The 22,782-nt window shown below is 38.1% G+C and overlaps 3 protein-coding genes across 3 annotated transcripts; 2 read left to right on the top strand and 1 right to left on the bottom strand.

Moving 5' to 3' along the window:
* Positions 1–13,755: 13,755 nt before the first annotated feature.
* On the top strand, positions 13,756–15,275 carry LOC121985658 (probable xyloglucan endotransglucosylase/hydrolase protein 32). The gene is made up of 4 exons (XM_042539243.1): positions 13,756–13,969; positions 14,052–14,152; positions 14,227–14,447; positions 14,667–15,275. The coding sequence occupies exons 1-4, from the start codon at positions 13,765–13,767 to the stop codon at positions 15,004–15,006; spliced, it is 867 nt and encodes a 288-aa protein (XP_042395177.1). The 5' UTR covers positions 13,756–13,764; the 3' UTR covers positions 15,007–15,275.
* Positions 15,276–15,874: 599 nt separating this feature from the next.
* Positions 15,875–18,685, top strand: LOC121985657 (arsenate reductase 2.2-like). The gene is made up of 3 exons (XM_042539242.1): positions 15,875–16,008; positions 16,091–16,229; positions 18,320–18,685. The coding sequence occupies exons 1-3, from the start codon at positions 15,926–15,928 to the stop codon at positions 18,485–18,487; spliced, it is 390 nt and encodes a 129-aa protein (XP_042395176.1). The 5' UTR covers positions 15,875–15,925; the 3' UTR covers positions 18,488–18,685.
* A 133-nt stretch (positions 18,686–18,818) lies between these two features.
* Positions 18,819–20,128, bottom strand: LOC121986995 (lactosylceramide 4-alpha-galactosyltransferase-like). Its single transcript, XM_042540915.1, has one exon. It carries the CDS (start codon positions 20,126–20,128, stop codon positions 18,872–18,874), a length of 1,257 nt encoding a protein of 418 aa, XP_042396849.1. The 3' UTR covers positions 18,819–18,871.
* Positions 20,129–22,782: the final 2,654 nt, after the last annotated feature.

Raw genomic sequence — 22,782 nt, 5'->3', positions numbered from 1 at the left:
CTCGGGGCGCCCTGGATGCCTTCCGGGCGCCCTGGTGAGACGTGGCAAGCGGGCGCCCGGATTCCTTCCGGGCGCCCGGGCCCTGTTTTCCCGCAGAATCAGTCCTGCAAGACAAACGTTAGTCCGGAGGCAAATTATACCCTGAAAACAGATTGTTAGCAAAAGCAAAGTATGAATTAGCAAAATAGTATGACTTAGATTCCGTCTTTCCGAGACCGGAATCTAGTCACGATCTCGACTTAGATATCCGAAATGGATCTAAGCCGGATCGACGCCTAATGTTTCCTTCCCGGGAACCTCGCAGTCACTCCTCTCCGGTGACTTACCTTACTTACATGCCAGACGACCGGTCAACCCTTCGTCCCATCTGGACTTCTCACCAGCTATCCGGTCAGCCCGTCGACCTAGCTGGACTTCTTGCCAAGCGTCCGGTCAGCCCGTCGACCGCTTGGACTTCGTGCCAGACATCCGGTCAGCCCGTCGACCTGTTTGGACTTCTCTGCACATTCGGTCAGCCCGTCGACCTAGCTGGACTTCGTGCCAGACATCCGGTCAGCCCGTCGACCTGTCTGGACTTCTCCTGCACACTCGATCAAAGTGTCAGATAACAACAAAACTAACTTAACCTATTTGTCATTCATCAAAACCTGGGTTAAATCATTAGTGCTAACCGCACCAACAATCTCCCCCTTTTTGATGGAATGACAACCTGGTTAAGTTAGTGAAAACATATACAAGAAACAACATGCATTTATGTGGTTTTAAAGTTAGTTTGTATTTTCAAATTGGTTTAGCTAACTTAACCACCTAACCCTCCCCCTTTGGCATTCATCAAAAATAAGCAAGGATAAACAATCATAATGTAGAGTTACTGTAAAAAGTAATCAGATTTTGAAACATATCTAAGTTTGGTTCAAAATTGAAAGATAAAACTATAATTTTTAATACCAAGTTAAAAAAATAGTCAAGTTGACTTGGGGGAGACAAGTTGAATTTTGAAAAGCATAAATTTAAAGTTAATCAAGTTTAACTTTTCAAGCGTGTAAAAATTTTCAAATCAGGTTTTTCAAATTTACTTTTCATGTTTAAGTAACATTTACTTTTCAAAAAGGTAAATTTTCAACTTTGATTTTTCAAAACAAAGCAAAACTTAAACAAGTAAGAATAATTTTTCAAGAAGTAAAATTTTTGCCAAAATAAATTTTTAAGACTAATTTGATAAAAGCTAAGTTTGGAAAGTTGAATTTTCAAGCATATGTTAAAAAACTGAATAAGTTTAAATTTGCAATATTCAACTTTTAAAATCAGGTTTAAAAATTAGGTGGGATTAAACTTAGTTAAATTTAACTTTTTGAAAACTGGTGTTTTAAAAATAAGTTAGTTTTAAAATAGATGTAAAAAAGCATTTTTCAAACACACAAAATTTTAATTGATTTCTCCCCCTGAACTTGATACTTAAAATTTTGAAAATCTTTGCTAAAAATATTCAAAGTAATTTTTTTTTTAAAATGAGGTAGAATTTTCTAGAGAGATTTTAAAGAGAAGATTAAAAAATAACACTTAAGGAGATAATTAAAAAATAAACCTCCCCCTGAATTTGATATTCCTTTATTAATCCTCCTTATTTATTAATTTTTCTAGGGGATTTAAAAGAAATTGAACCTCCCCCTGAATTGGTTACTCCCCTTAATTTAATATCTCCCCTTTACTACTATGGTTTGGTTGTGTTAAATTTCAAAGCCCTAACACATTTGTCTAATTTAGTAATACATATATTATTATCTCTGTATCCTTGGTATAACTGTTTATTTGAATTTGATTAATCAATTATTAATTAAAATTCAGGTGCTTAACTTTAGTTTAAAGTTAAATAAGATAAGATTTTATTAATTCAATAACAGTTAAGCATTATCAATAATTTATTGATTAGTTTTTATGAGTTGGTCAATGAAAGTGTTAGTTATAATTATTATTATTAAAAAAATATTTTAAAGGGATTTCTAAAACCGCATTTAAAAGGAATTTAAAATGATTTTTATAATATGTTTTATGTTAATTAACATATGTTTGATTCAGTTTTGATTTTAGATTTAAATTAATATTAGTGGTTAATTTAAGTTTAAGTTTAAGTTTAATTTTAAGTTTAAGTTAAAAATTTTAATTTTAATTGTAATTTCAATATTAAGTTTTAATTTTTAGTTAAGTCAAATTAAAAATTAATTTTAAGGTTAAAATGATGTTTAAGATTAAAAATGAGTTTAAAGTCAAAATAATAATTTTTAAAGTGAAAATAATCTATAGAAATAATTTATTATTACTATTTTTAAGTTAACAAAATTTCATTATAGTGAAAAAATAAGAAGAATTTTTCAAAATGATACAAAAGTTTTAGATAGTTTTAAAATGATTTTTAAAATATTTTTTAAATGATTTTTTAAATGATTTTTAAAAGTTTTTTTTTTAAAAAATAATTTTTGAAATAATTTTTATATTAAAATAATTTTAAGTTAAAATAATTTTTAAGTTAAAATAATTTTTAAAATAACAATAATTTTAAAAGGTTTTAAAAGAATTTTTAAAGTTTTTTTTTTAAAATGATTTTTAAAAGAGTTTTTTAAAATAATTTTTAAAATGTTTACAAATAATTTTTAAAAGAATTTTTTAAAGTTTCTAAAATGATTTTTAAAAGAGTTTTTAAAATAATTTTTAAAATGTTTTAAAAGAATTTTTTAAAGTTTTTAAAATGACTTTTAAAAGAGTTTTTAAAATAGTTTTTAAAATGTTTTTAAAGAATTTTTAAAAGTTTTTAAATTGATTTTTAAAATAATTTTTAAAAGGTTTTTTTATTTTAAAGTTTTTAAAAGATTTTTTTTTTTTAAAGTTTTTAAAATGATTTTTAAAATATTTTTTAAAATGTTTTTAAAGAATTTTTTAAAGTTTTTAAATTGATTTTTACAAGAGTTTTTAAAATAATTTTTAAAATGTTTTAAAAGAATTTTTAAAAGAAATTTTTTTTTTTAAGTTTTATAAAATGATTTTAAAAATATATATTTTTTTAAAATGTTTTAAAATAATTTTTAAAAGAATTTTTTAAAGTATTTAAAAAAATAGTTTTTAAAGAATTTTTCAAATAATTTTTAAAGAATTTTAAAAATAGTGTTTAAAGAATTTTTCAAATAATTTTTAAAGAATTTTAAAAATAGTTTTTAAAGAATTTTTCAAATAATTTTTAAAGAATTTTAAAAATAGTTTTTAAAGAATTTTTCAAATAATTTTTTTAAAGAATTTTTAAAAATAGTTTTTAAAGAATTTTAAAATAGTTTTTAAAGAATTTTTAAAATAATTTTTAAAGAATTTTAAAAATAGTTTTTAAAGAATTTTTAAAATAATTTTTAAAGAATTTTAAAAATAGTTTTTAAAGAATTTTAAAATATAGTTTTTTAAAGAATTTTTAAAATAATTTTTAAAGAATTTTAAAAATAGTTTTTAAAGAAATTTTAAAATAATTTTTAAAGAATTTTTCAAATAATTTTTAAAGAATTTTAAAAATAGTTTTTAAAGAATTTTTAAAATAAAGTTTTTAAAGAATTTTTAAAATAATTTTTAAAGAATTTTAAAATAATTTTTAAAGAATTTTAAAATAAATTTTAAAGAATTTTAAAATAATTTTTAAAGAATTTAAAATAGTTTTTAAAGAATTTTAAAATAGTTTTTAAAGAATTTTAAAAATAGTTTTTAAAGAATTTTTAAAATAAAGTTTTTAAAGAATTTTTAAAATAATTTTTAAAGAATTTTAAAATAATTTTTAAAGAATTTTAAAAATTGTTTTTAAAGAATTTTTAAAATAAAGTTTTTAAAGAATTTTTAAAATAATTTTTAAAGAATTTTAAAATAATTTTTAAAGAATTTTTTAAATAATTTTTAAATTAAAAAAAATTAAGTTTAATTTTTAAAATAAATTTTTAAGTATTAAAATTTAATTTTAATTTAATTTAACTTAAATTAATTTTAATTTAATTTTAAATTCGAAATTTAATTTGAAATTTGAAATTTAATTTTAATTTGAAATTCAAATTTTAATTTTAATTAATTTTAATTTAATTTGAAATTTGAAATTTAATTTTAATTTGAAATTCAAAATTTAATTTTAAGTAATTTGAAATTCGAATTTTAATTTTAATTAATTTTAATTTCGTTTGAAAATTAATTTAATCCTTATTTATCTTACCCGATCTAGATTATCAATCAGGGAATACTATAATTTTGTGAGATGAATTAGATTTTATTACAGAGTTTGGTTTAACTTGTGTTAGATTCAGGTTTAGCTTTGGTCTCAACAAATAGGCATTCTTCGGATAAACTTCTAAGCTTGGTGAGTCACTTGGACGTCATTAGAAGTAACCAACCTTTCGAAGTTTTCCGAATAGTCCTATCCACGGAGCTTAGTACTAAACCTTGGTCTAACTAGTTAGGATCCATTTAAAGGTAGCTTCGGTCGGTTCCACTTGGCCAAATGCACCAGATTGAAGTCATATCTTTCTAGACATGCGATGCCCAAGCTTCCCCAACGTACTATCATCAAAAAACTTCACCAGTACCATTATTCAAGTTAAACTTGAACCCTCTTTAACTAGTCCTAATTACCCTGTCGGGTAGATTGGTTGGGGTTACCCTTTTCGGGTAGGTTAGTTAGGGTTACCCTGTCGGGTAGGTTAGTTTTGGAGGTGCCAGCTATTCTGGAGCCTCCCCCTGAATTATTGGCCATAAATTTAGTTTTTAGTTCTGGGTTTATTATAGTTAAGTTTTGGTTAAAATTTAATGTTTAATTTGTAATTTAGATTCAAGTTTTTAATTTTGAATTAATTAAATTAGTTAAATTATCTTTCTTTAAGAGAATGTATTTAAAATTTTCTTTCATTTTCACTTTTATTAGGTTAATTGAATTATTTTTATTTAATAGCTTATTTTTAAAGTTTAAGTTTTTATTCATTTTTAAATTTGAATTAATTAAATTGTTTGAATTATATTTCCTTAAAGGTTTATCTTTTAACCTTTTATTAATTGTTAATTTTGAATTTTTCAGATTATCTTTATTTAATATGTTATTCTTGACATTTAATTTTAATTTTGTTAAATTTAGTTTTGATTTTATCAAAGTGTTTGATTTTATTCTTATATTTTCTTTATTTTTTAAGTTGATATAATTAGTGGAATTTATTAGATTATTCTTATCATTAAAATTTAATTTTTTATTAATTAAATCATCTTGGGTTTGGATAGGATTTTCTAGATTAATATTGTCTAGATTATTAAATAATTTATTAATTTTATCTAGATCAATATTCACCTTGTCCTCTCTATCATTTGAGTTTTCAGATTTGTTTAGGTTCAAGTTTGAATTTTTTAAATTAATTGGATTTGTTTTATCAGATAATATCTTAGGGGTATTTTTGTAATTATTGTCAACTACATTGTTTTCACATATATTTTCAGAAATAACCAGATCAATACTCATATTTTCTAAACTACTATTAGCAGGGGTATTTTGGTAAATATCACTAACCTTGAGCGCAACCCCTAATTCAGTAGGCTTTTCGATTGGATCTAACCCGAGTTCAGATTCGATTTTTACTTGATCCTCAAGCTCCATCGGCTCCTCGTGAAGTTTGATCAATTGGGTCCAAAGCTCATGTGCATCTTTGTACTTTTTTACTCTGCATAAAACATTGTTAGGTAAAACATTACAAATGATTTTACTTACATTTGTATTTAGTTCTGAGTTCTGAGAAGGTTTTCTCAATATCAGCCAATAATCAAAGTTTACGCTTCCTAAGAAGCATTACATTAATCGCTTCCAATAGTTGAAATATTGATCGTATGGTGGTGGTTCGTGGGGGTTCCGTCCTTCTTGAAGAGTCATTGTTCTTGCACACAGAGAAACAGAAAAAAATCCCAAGACTTGGTCTTGGATTAGCAGTGCTGGAAAAAATAATATTTCACTATTTTCGGAAAAAATAATAAAATATTATTAAAATATTAATAAAATATTAAAAAAAATATTATTTCAAAATTTTGAAAATGTAATATTTTTTAAATACTAAACAATGGTGAAAAGATGACGATGTATTTTTCAAAAACCGTTTTGGAGGGAAAAAACGAAAGACAAACGATATCTAATTTTTCTTTAAAAAAACACCCCTCTTTGCCTGACTGGTGGTTGCACCAAATCAGAGCGGTACCTGCTCTGATACCACTTGTAGGACCGTTAGATTCGATAGGGGGGGTGAATATCGATTCGAAAAACAAGAGTATAAGCGCAGCGGAAAAGTAAATGAACACAGTTGTTTTTTACTTCGTTCGGAGCCTGTGACGACTCCTACTCGAAGGCCCGTGGTCCTTGACCACTTTCGTTGGGCAATTCACTAGCAGTTCGAAATAATGATTACAAAAAATAGTACAATGAATGCTAATGAAAATGAAAAGCAAATACCGACAATAAAGACAAGAAAGGAGCTAGTGTCGGAGCTTTGTTAGCGTCGCAGAAGTGCAAAGCAGTGGAAGACTTTTCTTTTCGTTGTAGTTCTGAAGCTCTCCTCTGACCCTTCTTTTATATGAGGCTCGGGGCGCCCTGGTGAGACGTGGCAAGTCCAACCAGCGAGCTCCACGTGGCGACGCGCGATCAGGATGAAATTTCCCTCCCGGGCGCCCGGACCCTGTTTTCCCGCAGAATCCGTCCTACAAGACAAACGTTAGTCCGGAGGCAAATTTACCCTGCAACACAGATTGTTAGCAAAAGCAAAGTGAGTATGAATTAGCAAAAATAGTATGACTTAGATTCCGTCTTTCCGAGACCGGAATCTAGTCACGATCTCGACTTAGATATCCGAAATGGATCTAAGCCGGATCGACGCCTAATGTTCCCTTCCAGGGAACGCGTCCTCGCAGTCACTCCCCTCCAGTGACTTACCTTACTTACCGCCAGACAGCCCTTCGACCCGTCTGGACTTCTCGCCAGCTATCCGGTCAGCCCATCGACCTAGCTGGACTTCTCGCCAAGCGTCCGGTCAGCCCGTCGACCCGCTTGGACTTCTCGCCAGCTATCCGGTCAGCCCGTCGACCTAGCTGGACTTCTTGCCAAGCGTCCGGTCAGCCCGTCGACCCGCTTGGACTTCTTGCCAGCTATCCGGTCAGCCCGTCGACCTAGCTGGACTTCGTGCCAGACATCCGGTCAACCCGTCGACCTGTCTGGACTTCTCCTGCACACTCGATCAAAGTGTCAGACGACAACAAAACTAACTTAACCTATTTGTCATTCATCAAAACCTGGGTTAAATCGTTAGTGCTAACCGCACCAACAGCTACGACAACTGAAGGCCGTAGTTGGTCCGTCCGGCCTTCAGGGCCCTTCATATTCCGATCTGCAGAAGGAGCTGAAGAAGGCCCAAGATATGCTGGCTGCCGAGCAGAAGAAGACAGCCGACCAGGCCCACGCCTTAGCTGAGTCCGAGCGACAAGTCAAGTCGCTCGACACTAAAGTAACTTTGGCCACCACTCGGAAAAATACAGCTATCTCCGATCTGGAGAAGAAGAACGTGGAGGCTCGGGGTATGGAGCTGAAGATAAAAGAGTTGACAGAGCAGCTCGACAAGGAGAAGGCGGACCGCTCGGCTGACGCGGACAAGATTCAGCATCTGAATGAGGCCCTTGCTGGTTCCCAGGCGGCTTTCAAAGAATACCAAGATGCCGAGCCGAGCCGGATCGCTGCCTTAAGACAGAGCTACATCCGCTCGCCTGAATTCTCAGAGAAGGTCTGCGAGCGGATGTACACGGCCTTCGACCTGGCTATGACCGCCACCACCAAGTATCTAAAGTCGAAGGGGCATCTTCCCGAGTCCGCGGTTATCTCGGCCGCAGATCAAATGGCGCTTCTGAATGACATTCCCAGGGACCTCTATGATTATATTGAGTAGTTCTCTGTAATTCGGCCACTCGCCAGGATATTATCCTTTTTTGTAATTGGGTCGCTCGGCTCAAAGCTTTACCTTTAATGCAATGTTTTCTTTATATTTGCTGTCTTTTTACATAACCAAAATATGTGTTCATCCGCTCTCCCATTATCACCCTTCTAGTATTCGAAAGGGATTTTTACCAAGTGCCTGGCATTGCCCTACCGTTCGGCTAAACATGTAATACTTCGCCTACTTAATTTTCCACTATGATAGCAAAGGTCTTTCGCTATGTACCGAGCAAGTACCTTTTGGCGCTAGGCCGAGCGGAACGTAGAGACAATGATATTGAGGGCGAGTTTCTGGGGCACTGTATTCTCTTTATTGGCATTCCCCGCTCGGACGTTTATAGACGCCGGCTCGTCTCTCGATATTTAACGTCGGAGCTCGACGGTCTTCCGCTCGGAGGGTTTATAGACGCCGGCTCGTCTCTCGATATTTAACGTCGGAGCTCGACGGTCTTCCGCTCGGAGGGTTTATAGACGCCGGCTCATCTCTCGATATTTAACGTCGGAGCTCGACGGTCTTCCGCTCGGAGGGTTTATAGACGCCGGCTCGTCTCTCGATATTTAACGTCGGAGCTCGACGGTCTTCCGCTCGGAGGGTTTATAGACGCCGGCTCGTCTCTCGATATTTAACGTCAGAGCTCGACGGTCGTTTATACTGCCGTTCGGTGAACACATTAGCCATCCTTTAAATTACTTTTGCTTCCTGCATTACAAGGACATGGGCGACTAGCATATACACAAAAAAATGAGTTGCCTCAGTGTACCTTTCACCCAGCTCGGATAACGTACTCCCGGCCGAATGGCTCGGGGTCTTCTTCGTCGAGCGCTTGGCTCGGATAACATACTCCCGGCCGAACGGCTCGGGGTCTTCTTTGTCGAGCGCTGGGCTCATATACTGTACTCCTAGCCGAACGGCGCGGGGTCTTCCTCGTCAAGCGTTTGACTCGAATATTATACCTCCGGCCGAACGACTCGGGTCCTTCGGCATAGAGCGCTTGGCTCGGATACTATACCTCCGGCCGAACGGCTCGGGTCCTTCGGCATCGAGCGCTTGGCTCGGATACTATACCTCCTGCCGAACGGCTCGGGGCCTTCATTGTCGAGCCTGACTCGGATACTATGCCTCCGGCTGGACGGCTCGGGGCCTTCTTTGTCGAGCCTTTGACTCCGATGATATACGTCTGGCCGAACGGCACGAGCCTTCTTTCGGAAATTACGATGAATTCTATGCCCGAAAGAAACTATATCTGAAAAACTAACCTACCGATCAGCATAAGATCTAACACAATTTCTCAACTCCCGAATACCCGTAGAGTGAGGTGGATACAATGTACTCGTCGAAATTTATCAAGGCCGAGAGGATCGCGAAACTTCCCGGTCGGTCCTCTATGGCCGCTCGGCCCCCCCAGAGGTGGGGGCGGCCTACTGCGTTATCCTTTTACTTGAGCCTTTTGCTCCTGTTGCTCCACGAGCCTAGCTACTCTTGCCTCTATCAGAGCGTCGGGTTTCTCCACGGAGAGCATCACCATGTGTGGTCGTCCAGCTTCATCCATTGCTTCCGATCGGATGCAGGAGCGTTCCCATAGACGGCGCCAAATTGATCATGTCCGAATGCTGAACCAACGGACCCTGGGCACGGGGCGCTCTCCGGTTGTCGACGTGGATCTTCGACTGGTAAGACAGCTCCGGCGAACCTGCACAGAAGTCGGGCCGGGAAGGGGTTCCCGGCGGCGACCCTCCGACGCTCAAGTCAGGCGAAGCTCAAGAGAGAAAAAGTGGCTCCAGAACTCGTAGAAAACGTACCTCCGGCGAAGAATGAGGGCCTTTATATAGGGCAGTGAAGAAGTGAGTGTACACCTACCGAGGTGTACACGTGTCCATGGCCCATACCCCAGTAAGGGCTTGTCAGTGAGCTTCCCTAACCCATACTGCTACAGTCTCAGCATGTCCTCGATGGGACATCGAAATCCCCTGTCACAAGATTTGGAGCATGGCCTACACGTGAAACACACCTGCTGTCAGAAAAAGACCTCCTTTGTCCTTTTCCCCTTTGCTCCAGATCTAGCGCCCGGGCGGACAGCTCCCTCAACATCCGGCCGGACATATGCGGTGGTTTACTTGGGGAGGTCCCCCACCACGTGCTTTGTGGAGATTATTAGCAGTGTTACCTTATGGCTTTGGCCGAGCGTACAGTCCGCTCGACCCTGCGACCTTTTCCAATGAGCGTCGGAACCCTAATTTCGATAAGGCGCCTTTAACCATCAGCCGAACATCGTCCGGTCGGCCAACCGATCGGACCCATCCCTCCGGACGTTCGATTCCACCGGACGGCCGGTCGGCCGTCCGGTCGGGCCCGGCCCTTTCCGGATGGACAACTGCCGCTTTGACTTCCACGTGGCGTTGACTCCACAGGGCTGGGTCCCCTGTTCTCACTACCGGATCAGTATTATTCTAACATATGTTTTGCAGGAGATTTTTTGTCTTAATACTGTTTTGCAGGTCCGGCTGGATCGGTCGACCGAACTGTAGTATCGGTCGACCGAACCAGGCAAAATCAGAACAACATTCAGATTAGACCAGAATAGATCAAAGTCCGATCAAAGTTTGATCGGTCGACCAAACAGTAAGATCGGTCGACCGATCCATGGTGACTCAGCACTGGCCAGCTCATTAGCACCGATCAGTAGGAAAAGGAAAAAGCTTGATCGGTCGATCGAACCGGAGGATCGGTCGACCAAACCGGAGGATCGGTCGACCGATCCAATCAGCATTAAATACAACATTAAAAGAAGATCTCAGCTAATTGTGACGAACAGGAAAAAGATCCTGTTCGGTCGACCGAAAGGTATGATCGGTCGACCGAACCCTTAAAGAGCATTGACCGCCGGAGATCGAGCCAGCGTCAGACTCCAGGCAGGAAGGAAGGGAGCGGGTTCGGTCGACCGAACAGAGGGATCGGTCGACCGAACGCCCAAGGCACCTATAAAATGAGGTTCGAAGTCTGAGGCCAGAACAACTCTTCTGATTATCTAAAAAGCTCTTCTTCGCGTTCGGATTGTGCTACACATCTTCAACAACTCAGCAAGTCACTCCGTCCGAAAGTACCGACCAAGCTACATCCTACGCATACGATTGTCGGTATATTTATTTTCATATTGCACTTAAATTAAAATAAGATAGTAGGAATATTACTATCTTATTTTCATTGTACTTGTACGATCTGCTTTTTTCCGAAGATTTCGGAAAGAAGGGTTTTAGTGCTTTACCCATCGGTGCGGTTGAGGACCGCGGGCCTTCGAGTAGGAGTCGAGTTAGGCTCCGAACGAAGTAAACGACTTTGTCTCTTTTCTTATTTCCGCTGCATGATTCTGATTTAAAAAGTAAAAGAAAAGTTTTAAAAGAAGCGATATTCACCCCCCCCCCCCTCCATCGCTCATATCCGATCTATCAATTATCAGCTTAGGTCATCTCGACAGATACATTAGAATTGATTTTGTGTAATTTCAATTCAGTTAATTCCTTAATATCTCCGACAACAAATTATCCAACACTTAATGTATTGGGTTGCGCTTGGAGCTATGCTCTAACCAATATGGTCTTCAACAGGGCACAAATATGTTTTGGGTTAAGGGTGAGCAAATGGCTAGTTAAACTGAATTAACCAATTATAAAAGTTCGGTTCAATTAATTCAAATCATTTGGTTCCGTCTTAATTTTAAAAATCAGAATTCAATTAAATCAAATAAATTGAAAATAGCAGTCGACTACTATTGTTTGCCATCAATTGTTATATCGATCGTTGGATTCGATTGTTCATCATTAGTTGACTGAAGAATATCATTAGTTGATTTTCTTTGAAAAATTGAATATTTTATGTTTCGACCAAATAATCAATGCTTTAATTGTGCTCGATTTTTGTTAGAAAGTTTGGTTAGTCCAGTTAATTCACTAAAAAAATCTATTTATTCAATTATTAACTGATTGTACACCCCTATTTTGGATTATGCATGCCAACATCTCCTAATATCCACACATGTGTTGATGTGTAACCCTCTCACTTAGGAGACCGCTCGGTAAGCCAATAAGTCTTTCATGATTTATCTTCCTTCCATATGTTGTAGGATCAGCAATGGAGGGCCACCTGAGCCAGGGTGAGTATAATTAATTTTTTTTCTCCAATGTGTGCTTGTGTTTAACGTTGACTGATACGTAACGCAATATTTAATCTTTTTTATTAGGACTTGGGATCCTTTGATTTTATAAATGCATTTTAATCTATTTTTTTAAAAAAAAATAGATTCATTTTCTCATAAGTTCCCTTCGTTTCCCTCTAAACATATCATCCTTATGGCGAGGTGTGACGGGATGTACCAAGCCACTCCTGCAACAACACAGAGTGTCGGTAGGGCAACCCTAACCCTATTTCCAAAGGACAAGCTCCTCTTGGACTTTCATCCCAAATGGCAAGAAAACCAGGCACAAAATTAATCAATTCCACATCTTAATCTTTGTAGCATTCCAATTAATCGGCTAGGTTTGGTGCCATGTCAAACCTGAATATTGAAAATAGAAAGATTGATGGTGATCCAACAAGGACCAGCTGAGAGGATAATTAATTCATTAATCAAGCCTTAATTTTAATACCAAACTACAAAGAGACAAAAATCATCAACTATAGAGACAAGCGAGCAATAATGTCCATAAGATTTACACCCAAATTGATACTTATTGTAGGTAGGTAGGTAGGGAAAATTCAAGGGTTGGAAGAAATGATGATGTCTGATAAAGACAAACAAGTATGAAAAGATTCAGCATGAGAAAATTCAATCACCATGCAGCAGTAGTTGTTGGATATAATTCTTACTAGGTAGACTTATTTGTAAATTGTGTATATAAATATGAACCGAATTTGTTTAAGTGATCAAATTTAAGGTTATTGGATTTTAAATTATTAGATATTGGTTGAATGTGTAGAACCTTTAGCCCAATTCGTTATCATCTATGAACTCATAATGGATTAGATTCCTATATAAAAGGGAAATCCCCAAAAGTTTTGAACATATTGATAAAACCCTCGTTTTCCATTAACAAGAGTTTGCTACGCCATCAACACCAGCACCCTTGGAAGATCTCTTCTACTGCTTTTGTCTCATCTTCTTCCATAGAGATTGCTCAGACGACGTTAAAGGATCATGAGTCAGATTCCTTATCATGTTTATACTTTTATTCTCTTTGTCATGATAAACGATGAACAAGATCTTATGTTTCTTATTACGAGTTCTCTTCCGTTCATAAAAGTCATGCTTCTTATTATGAGTTCTCTTCTGTTTATAAAATTCATGTGGCTTAGGATTCACGAAAATTTTCAGTAGTTAGTTAGTCAATAAAATATTCAAAACATGATATTTCTATTGAGGTGATTGATGTGCTATATATAGCTCCTTCCTCTTCTTTGAAGAATTAACAGTGAATTAGGTGCTGCTCATGAATATTTAATCATAAAATACGTGCCCATCAAAGTGATTCTGACAGCTTAACTAGCCCTATAATTCAATGGTTACAGTAGTCACAAATAGCATGCACTACCACGGCATGCATGCAACACTCCAAAAGATCGATTAAGATCTTTATCATCTCCAACTAATTAATTAATGAAAACATCTTTTTAGATTAAACAAAAGCATTAAACGTCTCCTCCTGGCCTCTATATAAACCTCTCTAATCCATACTGACATTTGAACAAACAGCTGATGAGCATGGCTTCTCTCCTTCCCTTCTTCCTCCTCCTCCTCCTCAGCTCTGTTGCCGATGCTCAGCCTTCTCCAGGGTACCGTCCCAGTTCGTCTATTGCACCGATAAGATTCTTCGATGGATACGCAACTCTTTGGGGTGCCCAGCACCAGTCGATCTCCCAAGATCAGCTCTCTGCCACCATTTGGCTCGATAAAAGCTCAGGTATATTTTTAAATCGTATTATATATATATATATATTTCTGATCGTCAATTACGTACGGAACTTGTGGTTAAACACCTGCAGGAAGTGGGTTTAAGTCGAAGAGATCGTACAGAAGCGGGTACTTCGGCGCCTCCATCAAGCTCCAGGGCGGCTACACCGCCGGAGTCAACACAGCCTTCTACGTGAGTCGATCGATGATTCTTAAAACGCCAACTGTTCATATATAATTGATTTATTGGGCCGGATTTGCATTTAGTTATCGAATGATCAAGCTTATCCGGGATTCCACGACGAGGTGGACATGGAGCTGCTGGGGAACGTCGCCGGAAAGCCGTACGTGCTGCAGACGAACGTGTACGTGAGAGGCAGCGGCGACGGCCGCCGGCTGGTGGGGAGGGAGATGAGGTTCCACCTCTGGTTCGACCCCACCGCCGGCTTCCACCACTACGCCATTCTTTGGAACCCCGATGAGATCGTGTAAGCATTCTAACGATGAAATTCAACTAAACCGACATCAAGTCAAACATTTTGTGACTGTTTTGACTTTAACTAGTTGACTTTTTATCCATTCGCACAGTTGATTCTAATAATTGCCGCCTTAATTTTGATGACCATTTTGACTTTAATTTTGTTGCTATGTTTATAAGAGTTGACTTTTAATAGTTGTATGGATTGCTAATTAATTTGTATTCGTAGATTTTTCGTTGACGATGTGCCAATTCGTCAATACACGAAGAAGATAGAGGCAACATTCCCGCAACGAGAAATGTGGATTTACAGTTCCATTTGGGATGCATCATCGTGGGCGACCGAAAATGGTAGGTATAAGGTCGACTATCACTACCAACCCTTTGTGTCGAGCTTCACCGATCTTAAAATCCGAGATGGTCTTATGTCGCCCTCCGGCAACGGCGCCAATAGTCGGGGACTTAGTCCTCAACAATCTAACGCGATGAAGTGGGCGCAAAATAACTACATGATCTACTATTATTGTCAAGACAATACGAAGGATCATTCTCTCACGCCGGAATGTTGAAGAGTTCAAGCTAATGATCAAAATAATCGTGGCTCAACTCCGATGAGTTGCTTGAATTATTTAGCCACAGTCATTTAAATGAATTTGATGTTTAAAAATTTAGTATTCTATATATGTCGTCCAATACAAGTGTAGGTCTTTCGGTAACTCTATTTTTGTGAGATTTGGGATTATAGTTGAATAATATATGTAATAGTTTTCGGTGGGAAAAATAGGTTTAAGTTGAATGATTATATTGTCTTTTTACTTGTTGCACTTTGTGATATAAATATTTGTTTTAGCTCAAAGAAGATATTTTTAATTGGAAAAAAGAAGTTATTGTATAGGTGAAACAAATTTTCTATTTATTTTTTAAAAAAATAGATACTCTACTAATGCTATAAGTAGAGTAGGCACTAAGAAACTTTTGAGACTTTGTTCCCATCAAGAATAATTAATATTGAAAATGATTGTTTAACTTAAAAACATATTTTGACTAAAGAAATGATTGCTCAAATCAAAAACAGTTCAAACTCTATTGAGAGCCCTACACAAATTTTGATATTATTTTTATTAAAAATATAAATAAAAATATCTGAATGATTAAACTAATTTTGACTTTTTTTTTTTTTTTTTTTTTGAGTTTGCTAGAAGTTTCAAACAAATTTTTTTTGTGTGATTTTTAACTGAAATATTGATAATATTTTTTAAAATTTTAAATTTAAAAAATTCAAGGACTTTTAAGCTACTGCAAATTTTGAGGAAAATAGTGCAAATTTGAAACTAAGAGAGTTTTGTTTAAAATTTCAAACCTCTATGGTGTTGTTTAGAAAATAGGTAAAATTTTGTGTTGAAATAGAAATTTCCCAATAAAAACGATCCCAAGACGCTGGGGAAAAGACAGAAAAGGGGGTCAGCGGCTACGGCGCGAGGTCAGGGAATGGCGAGAAGCCTCTCGTACATCACGGCGCCGCAGCTCATATCCATCGCCCGCAACCCTCGCGTGGCCATCGTCGACGTCAGGTAGGTGCACCGGACGCGTCCTGCCTTCAGATCCATTTCGATCGATTGTGGAATGTTTTTGATTCGCCATGGAGTGGGGCAGGGACGAGGAGAGGAGTTACGACGCCCACATCGCAGGGTCGCTTCACTATGCCAGCGACACCTTCTCGGAGAGGATGCCGGACCTCCTCCACGCTGTCAAGGGCAAGGACACCCTAGTCTTTCATTGCGCCCTCAGCCAGGTCGCCCCTTTTCCTCTCTTGTCGATTGCCGTGGCTTTTCACTTGCTTTGTTCGGATTCTTTAGCTTGCCAAATGATCTGGATATTCTTGATTGCCTAGTGGCTCTTGGAAACACTTTCAGTTTTATGGGAAATCTTACTCGATCGACAAGGACAACGGGATCGGATGATTCCTAGTTAAAGGACTGCTTCAGATTTTGGTACTGGTGATCAAAATCAGAGTTTCCATTTTCTACACTAGCTTTGGAGCTTCTATATCTTTCTTTAGATAATAATGGTGGGATGACGGAAAAGTTTGTTTGGGTTCAATGTGGGTGGTTTGTCATCAGAAGAACTTCTCAGTGTTTGCTTGTCTCAAAAATGAGAGAAGAAAAATAGATTAAAAAAATTGATAGACACTGAGTTTTGCATGCACATTAGAATTTCGTTTATTTTGTGCATTGATTTGATATTTTTATATAGGAAGACAACCTTAGGTGCCATGGTAAGAGTTTTTTTTTTTTTTTTTGTCCCCAGGGCGTAGCACAGATGGGGAGTGCATGGTTCTGTGGCTGAAAGGTCCAGAGGTCGATCCTCGGGGTGCCTGGGGTTAACGTCTCCGCCATGCACTTTCCACCTGTGTACCTGCATTTACCTCCCTCCATATCCGTGGGACCGGCTCTAGGGGGGCCGCTGATGTGGCGGTTCCACATTTTTTGTAAGAGAGCTGCTTTTCCATAGGGCTACAGACGACCCCGGATCCTTCATCTGTCGAAACCTTCCATCACGTTTGCCCCAATATATGAATGTTATCCTTCATTTATCATTCAAAGATTGAGGAATCCTGATATTTATTGATTGTTAGTGGCAGTTCCTACTTGTCACAGGTGAGATCATCAAGATGGATTCCTAGAATTTTCAAAAATAAAAAAAATAGTATAGATACGTCTAGTTCCTTTCATGGAAAATTAAGGATCATATTAAGCAAGGTCTAGAAAGGGACCTATTTTGTCTATCGTGTTCTTAAACTTAATGCAGAGATGTATTGTCCAATAAGAGGTGATGAATGAGATAGAAGAAAACCATAATCACCTTGAACAATGTCTTTGAGGGAGATTAGTTTGGGAACCCGGAAATGGTGAATATAGCTATTACCAAATTATTGAAACAAAGGCAAAGACCTTTATTTCCTTCTTTTGGTCTGTTAATTATCTTTCTCTTTGATAATGACATGAGAAGATGAAGTTAGAACACAATTAAGGCTGTTGTTCCATAATTGTGGAATGCTCTATGGCTTTATAATAGTCTTGCATACAAAAAACTAGCAAAGCTTTTATTAGTTTCTGTTGCAGTTCACCCTGAGTTAACACCAGATCAATTTAAAATAAACCTTGGATAAGCTGCGTTATCTTGTTATGCATTTCAATATTCTAGGTTTACATGTGTTAATTGAAGCCGCTTTAGTTCTCATTTCATAATAAAGATGAGATCATCAAGACGGATTCCTAGAATTATCAAGAAAATAGTATAGATATGTCTAGTTCCTTTCATGGAAAATTAGGGATCATATTGAGCAAGGACTAGAAAGGGAGTTATTTTGGGCCGGCACTACGGGGGCCGCTAATGTAGCGGATCTACCTTTTTAGAAAGGGAGTTATTTTTTGTATTGTGTTCTTTAATGTAATGCAGAGATGTATTATCCAATAAGAGGTGATGAATGAGATAGAAGAAAACCATAAGCATCTTGAACATTGTCTTTGAGGGAGGTCAGTTTGGGATCCAGGAAATGGTGAATATAGTTGTTAGCCTGTTACCAAATTATTGAAACAAAGGCAAAGGCCTTCATTTCCTTCTTTTTATCCGTTAGTTGTCTATGAGAAGGTGAAGTTAGAACACAAATAAGGCTGTTGTTTCATAATTGTGGAATGCTCTACTGCTTTATAATAGTCGTGCATATAAAAAATTAGCATAAGCTTTTATTAGTTTCTGGTGCAGTTCATCCTGAGTTCACACCAGATCAATTTAAAATAAAACTTGGATAAGCTGCATCATCTTCTTATGCATTTCAATATTCTAGGTTTACGTTTGTTAATTGAACGCAATGCTTTGCAGGTTAGAGGTCCATCATGTGCCCGTAAGTTTTTAGAATACTTATCAGAGACAAAAGATGCAGGAATCAACAATGTTATGGTTTTGGATCGCGGCTTTAATGGCTGGCATGCCTCTGGCAACCCTGTTTGCCAATGCACTACTAATCCTTGCACAGGTAATTGTGCTTAGAAATTAGGTGAAGAACTTATCAAAGTAATAAGTGTGCCAAATTTTCATGAATACACTATTTAATTGTCATCAATATTGGGTGAAGATTGATCTGATAAAAATAGTTCTCGTTATTATGTTCGAGTTTGTGACTACACTCTGTACTCAGGCAATTTTATTTACCATGTTATCATGGCTGGCTTCATGATGATGATGCAATCACTCGTCTATTTGGCTTCAGTTGGCATATATTCTCTTTGTTCATGTGGGATCTTACCAGAATTTCGTTTGAGAGCCTGATTTAATTGGATGAGAATCATATTGGTTCTGAAGATAATAATTTGTGCACTACACAAATTAGAGTTTTAAAAACTAAAAATCATCGTATTCTCTTCGTCCCTAGAATTAAGCTGCCTTCGCAGCAGACGCAGAGAAGTTACAGAGCACGCAGCAAGCTGCCATTAGTCTACTGATCACGCTTCCTTCTTCCACCTTGAACCCGCTGCTTTTCCTGTTCCACAGATGGACGGCGTAGCTCCGCCGTTGAATCCAATCAAGATTCTCCGATGCCAACCTGGATTGGTTCCGGTCTTGTGGCCTCGTGAATAGCTTCTCTATCTTTATCCACCCCACCGGGTAAAATGCCGCCGGCGGTAGCACGCTGAAATTGTATCCAGCCCTCCCCGCCACCCTCGTCGCCACCCTCGATACCAGATACGGCCCGTTGTGCCCCCATTTGCGGCCGTCGAAGCTCCGCGCGAACTCCTTCATGAAGTCGTACAGCAGGGGATGCTCTCTATCGAACACCATCACGGCGTTGTTGAGCCGCGTCCAGTTCTGCGTCCCGGCGTCCACGGCCTGAGCTCCGATGGCGTTCCGCAGCGCGGTGAAGCTCCGCAGGACGATGACATCGGTGTCGACGTAGGCGCCGCCGTATTTGTACAAGAGGGCGTGACGGAGCAAGTTGGAAAGGTTCTGGCCGAGGGAGATGTCGCCAGGGTCAATTTCTCCTCGCTGGAGCCGTCTGAACCAGATCGCCGCCGGCGTGGCGCTGAGGAGGTAGGTGAAGTCCGGAGCTAGCGCGCGTACGCGGAAGCCGCGGTCGACAAACGGCTTGAGCAGGAGAGCGCCGGCGCCGGAGTCGATGGTGACGGAGGCGATGAGCAAGCAGGCGTTCGGGTGGGAGTGGAACACGCTCTCAACGGCGAACAGCTCGCGCCGGCCGAACCCCCGCAGAGGAGCAAGCCAGACCATAAAGAAGCGATCTCTACATTGATGCCCGGTGAAGAAGTCCGCGGCGCGCTCGGAGAACCGCCTCGAGCGGGCGCTGCGCGGCAGTTCCCTCATAAGCGCCATGCTCCTCTGCTTCTTGGACGTGTGGGCGGAAACAGGTGAGCCTGGCTGCCGACGGCCGCCAGCTGAGGCGGCGTAAAGGCAGAACCTTTGGTGGACGTCGTGGCTCGGGAGGCCGGATTCTGGCTGGAAGGGTCGTAAAGGCGGAGGATTGACAAGTGGAGAGGAGGAGCGAGAGTGGTGGCGGCGGTGGATGATGGCGAGGCGATTGCTCTGGACGACGAGGAAGAAGAGGAGGGAGAACAAGAAAGGGAGAAGCAAGAGGCGGAGAGGCAGAGGCAAATGCCCACGCCGCCATCGCCACGGCATCCTAGTCGAGTTGGAGGCAGGCGGATGCATGCAGCGATCTCCGGCGGTCGACGACCGTTCTCAACTCTGCTTCACTTCACGGATGGGGTGTGTTCTTCCTACTCCGCCTTCGCCCTCCATCGATTCCAATCAATAAGCTTTGAGATAATTAAAAATATTTATACATTTAGCAGATTATTTTTAGAGATAATTTCATGATTTAATATCGGAGAAAAATTGATATTGCTTATCCCATAACTCGAGGAGACAGGTAACACGACAATCTTTTGTGTGTAGAGATATATTTTAGATCTATTTAAGTAAATATTATATGCCAACTGTATAGGTTAATTTTATGATTTAATAGTACATAAATAACGTGGTATCTAAAAAATAAAAAGTTAAACAACTATCTCTATTTCCAAAAGTCAACTTCTAGAAGAATAAAGTCAATTTTTAGAAGGATGATTATTTTACGAGGCTTTATAAACCATTAATAGTTAAGTTGAATTTATGAACCTAAGATCGTTATACAAATTCTAACAAAAATTTAAAATTTTGTTATGAATATTAGTGGATGTAATTAGTGAAATATCTATCATTTATTTCAAAGGTTTTCTAACTCTCATGATAAATATTATGACTTTCTGTATATATAATTTACAAGTATCGAATGTGACTATTAACTTTTTATATTCTATAATTTACATTAGTTTTGTTCTATAAATTGGACACGCTCAAGCCATTTGTAAGATATATATGAATTGAGTATGAAATAAAATTTCTCCCCTTTCTCCTATTCTTTTGCTATTTTCTTCTTTCCTTGTCTCGACTTGATTACACGCTCTCGTCTTGAGCACTCCCTCTTGATTTATAAGAGCACTCACTCTTGATTTATAATACGTTATCAGAATGAAGCTCTTGAGGAAGCCTAGTTGTTTGAGGTAATCGACGATTTCAATAAGCTCATTTATTTTATTTTAATCTCATCACTTTTACATCTTATAATGATGATGTCGAATTTCATGAAACTGGATTTTATGGCTCTTGACATCACCAGAAAGAATTATCTTTCATGGATCCTTGATGCTGAAATACATCTTGCCGCTAATGGCCTTGGAGATGACATTATGGAAGGAAATATGGAAGGAAATAAAACTACTGACCAAGATAAGGCCAAAGCGATGATCTTCCTTCATCGTCACCTTCACGATGCTTTGAAAATTGAATATCTAATCGTGAAGAATCCACTTGTTCTTTGGAACAATTTTCAGGAGAGGTATGATCATTTAAAGGCAATCATCCTTCCGAAAGTTCAATTTGATTGGTTACATTTGCGCCTACAAGATTTTAAATCTGTAAGTGAGTATAATTCAGCACTATTTCGAATTACTTCTCAATTGAAATTATGTGGTGAAACAATTGCTGACGGAGATATGTTAGAGAAAACATTCTCCACATTTTATGCATCGAATTCGAGCGGTAATCGCTAACTACGTTATTTACCGAACTTTTGTTGACACAGGGAGCTCGATGAACATTATATTCAAGAAGGCGTTTGATAAGCTGTAAATCAATCGAAGCGATTTGCTTCCCATGATGACTCCACTCTATGGATTCACAGGCAACGAAGTGTTGCTGATCGGCCAAGTCCGCCTAGTCGTCTCGCCCGAGCAGGAGTCGTTAAAGAGGACAAGGATCACAAATTTTATAGTGGTAGACGCATAGTCGGCCTACAACGTCATACTAGGCCGACCAGCACTCAATGAGTTCTGAGTAGTGGTATCCACCTTTTGCCAGAAAATTAAATTCTCAATGGACGACAAGGTGGACGAAGTCAAAGGTGATCAGTTGGCTGCTTAACGATACTACGTCGAGATGGTCAAATCCGAAGCAAGGGCCGCTCGGAAGAACCCACGCTAGGATGTGAACGTTATCATAGAGAAACCTCCTACCCTGGACTATGATGAGAAGGAAGAGGTGCAAATTCACTTGAGCCGGTTGGAGGGGACTACCTTCTTCCCCGCCGACCTAGAAAGAGAGAAGAAGGCAAAGTTAGTTGCATGTCTCAGACAAAATCATGACGTGTTCGCCTGATCAACACATGAGCTCCTTGAGATTTCTCTAGCGTGGCTCAACATGAGCTTCATGTCCGACCGGATGCTAGGCCCGTGAAGCAAAAAAATAGGGACTTCAGCGTGGAGCAGAACCTGATTATCCGGGCGGAGATCAAAAAATTACTGGAGCCCTAACACATCCGGGAAGTCCAAGTCCCAAGCTAGTTCGCGAATGTTGTGTTGGTCTTGTTGTAGTGTATACTTAAAAGTTTAGCTTTTATACACATTTATTTTGAAATAAAGAATCACATCGGTCAAATGTTTACATTTATTTGTTAAATGTAATTGTTCAATTAATTTATATAGTAGATAACATGGAGTGTGGAGTCACACTTAGAAGATCATGTTATCGGTTCTCTATAAATTATAAACAGTTGCTCACGACTAAGATGGAAAGGAACAAACCATCAGAATAGACGTAGTGTAATTAAGTATTAGTTTATCTTGACTAATAAATTACACTGATACACTTTAAGTGTATTGAGTAGGATCATTTAGGTAAGTTCTTTTTGTACTGACTTAGTAAAAGAACTAGACCTTAGTTATTGTGGAAGTGTG

Source organism: Zingiber officinale, chromosome 5B, assembly GCF_018446385.1.
Source record: "Zingiber officinale cultivar Zhangliang chromosome 5B, Zo_v1.1, whole genome shotgun sequence".
Lineage (NCBI taxonomy): Eukaryota > Viridiplantae > Streptophyta > Magnoliopsida > Zingiberales > Zingiberaceae > Zingiber > Zingiber officinale.
This window is presented reverse-complemented; position numbering and strand designations above follow the sequence as displayed.

What these genes read in the sequence shown, in the direction of transcription:
- LOC121986995 (XM_042540915.1), bottom strand. Translation starts at nt 20,128, where the DNA reads ATGCCGTGGCGATGGCGGCGTGGGCATTTGCCTCTGCCTCTCCGCCTC.
- LOC121985657 (XM_042539242.1), top strand. Translation starts at nt 15,926, where the DNA reads ATGGCGAGAAGCCTCTCGTACATCACGGCGCCGCAGCTCATATCCATC. An exon ending in GTGGCCATCGTCGACGTCAG is followed by an intron (nt 16,009 to 16,090) that starts GTAGGTGCACCG and finishes GGAGTGGGGCAG; the next exon opens with GGACGAGGAGAGGAGTTACG. An exon ending in TTCATTGCGCCCTCAGCCAG is followed by an intron (nt 16,230 to 18,319) that starts GTCGCCCCTTTT and finishes AATGCTTTGCAG; the next exon opens with GTTAGAGGTCCATCATGTGC.
- LOC121985658 (XM_042539243.1), top strand. Translation starts at nt 13,765, where the DNA reads ATGAGCATGGCTTCTCTCCTTCCCTTCTTCCTCCTCCTCCTCCTCAGC. An exon ending in TTGGCTCGATAAAAGCTCAG is followed by an intron (nt 13,970 to 14,051) that starts GTATATTTTTAA and finishes AAACACCTGCAG; the next exon opens with GAAGTGGGTTTAAGTCGAAG. An exon ending in GAGTCAACACAGCCTTCTAC is followed by an intron (nt 14,153 to 14,226) that starts GTGAGTCGATCG and finishes ATTTGCATTTAG; the next exon opens with TTATCGAATGATCAAGCTTA.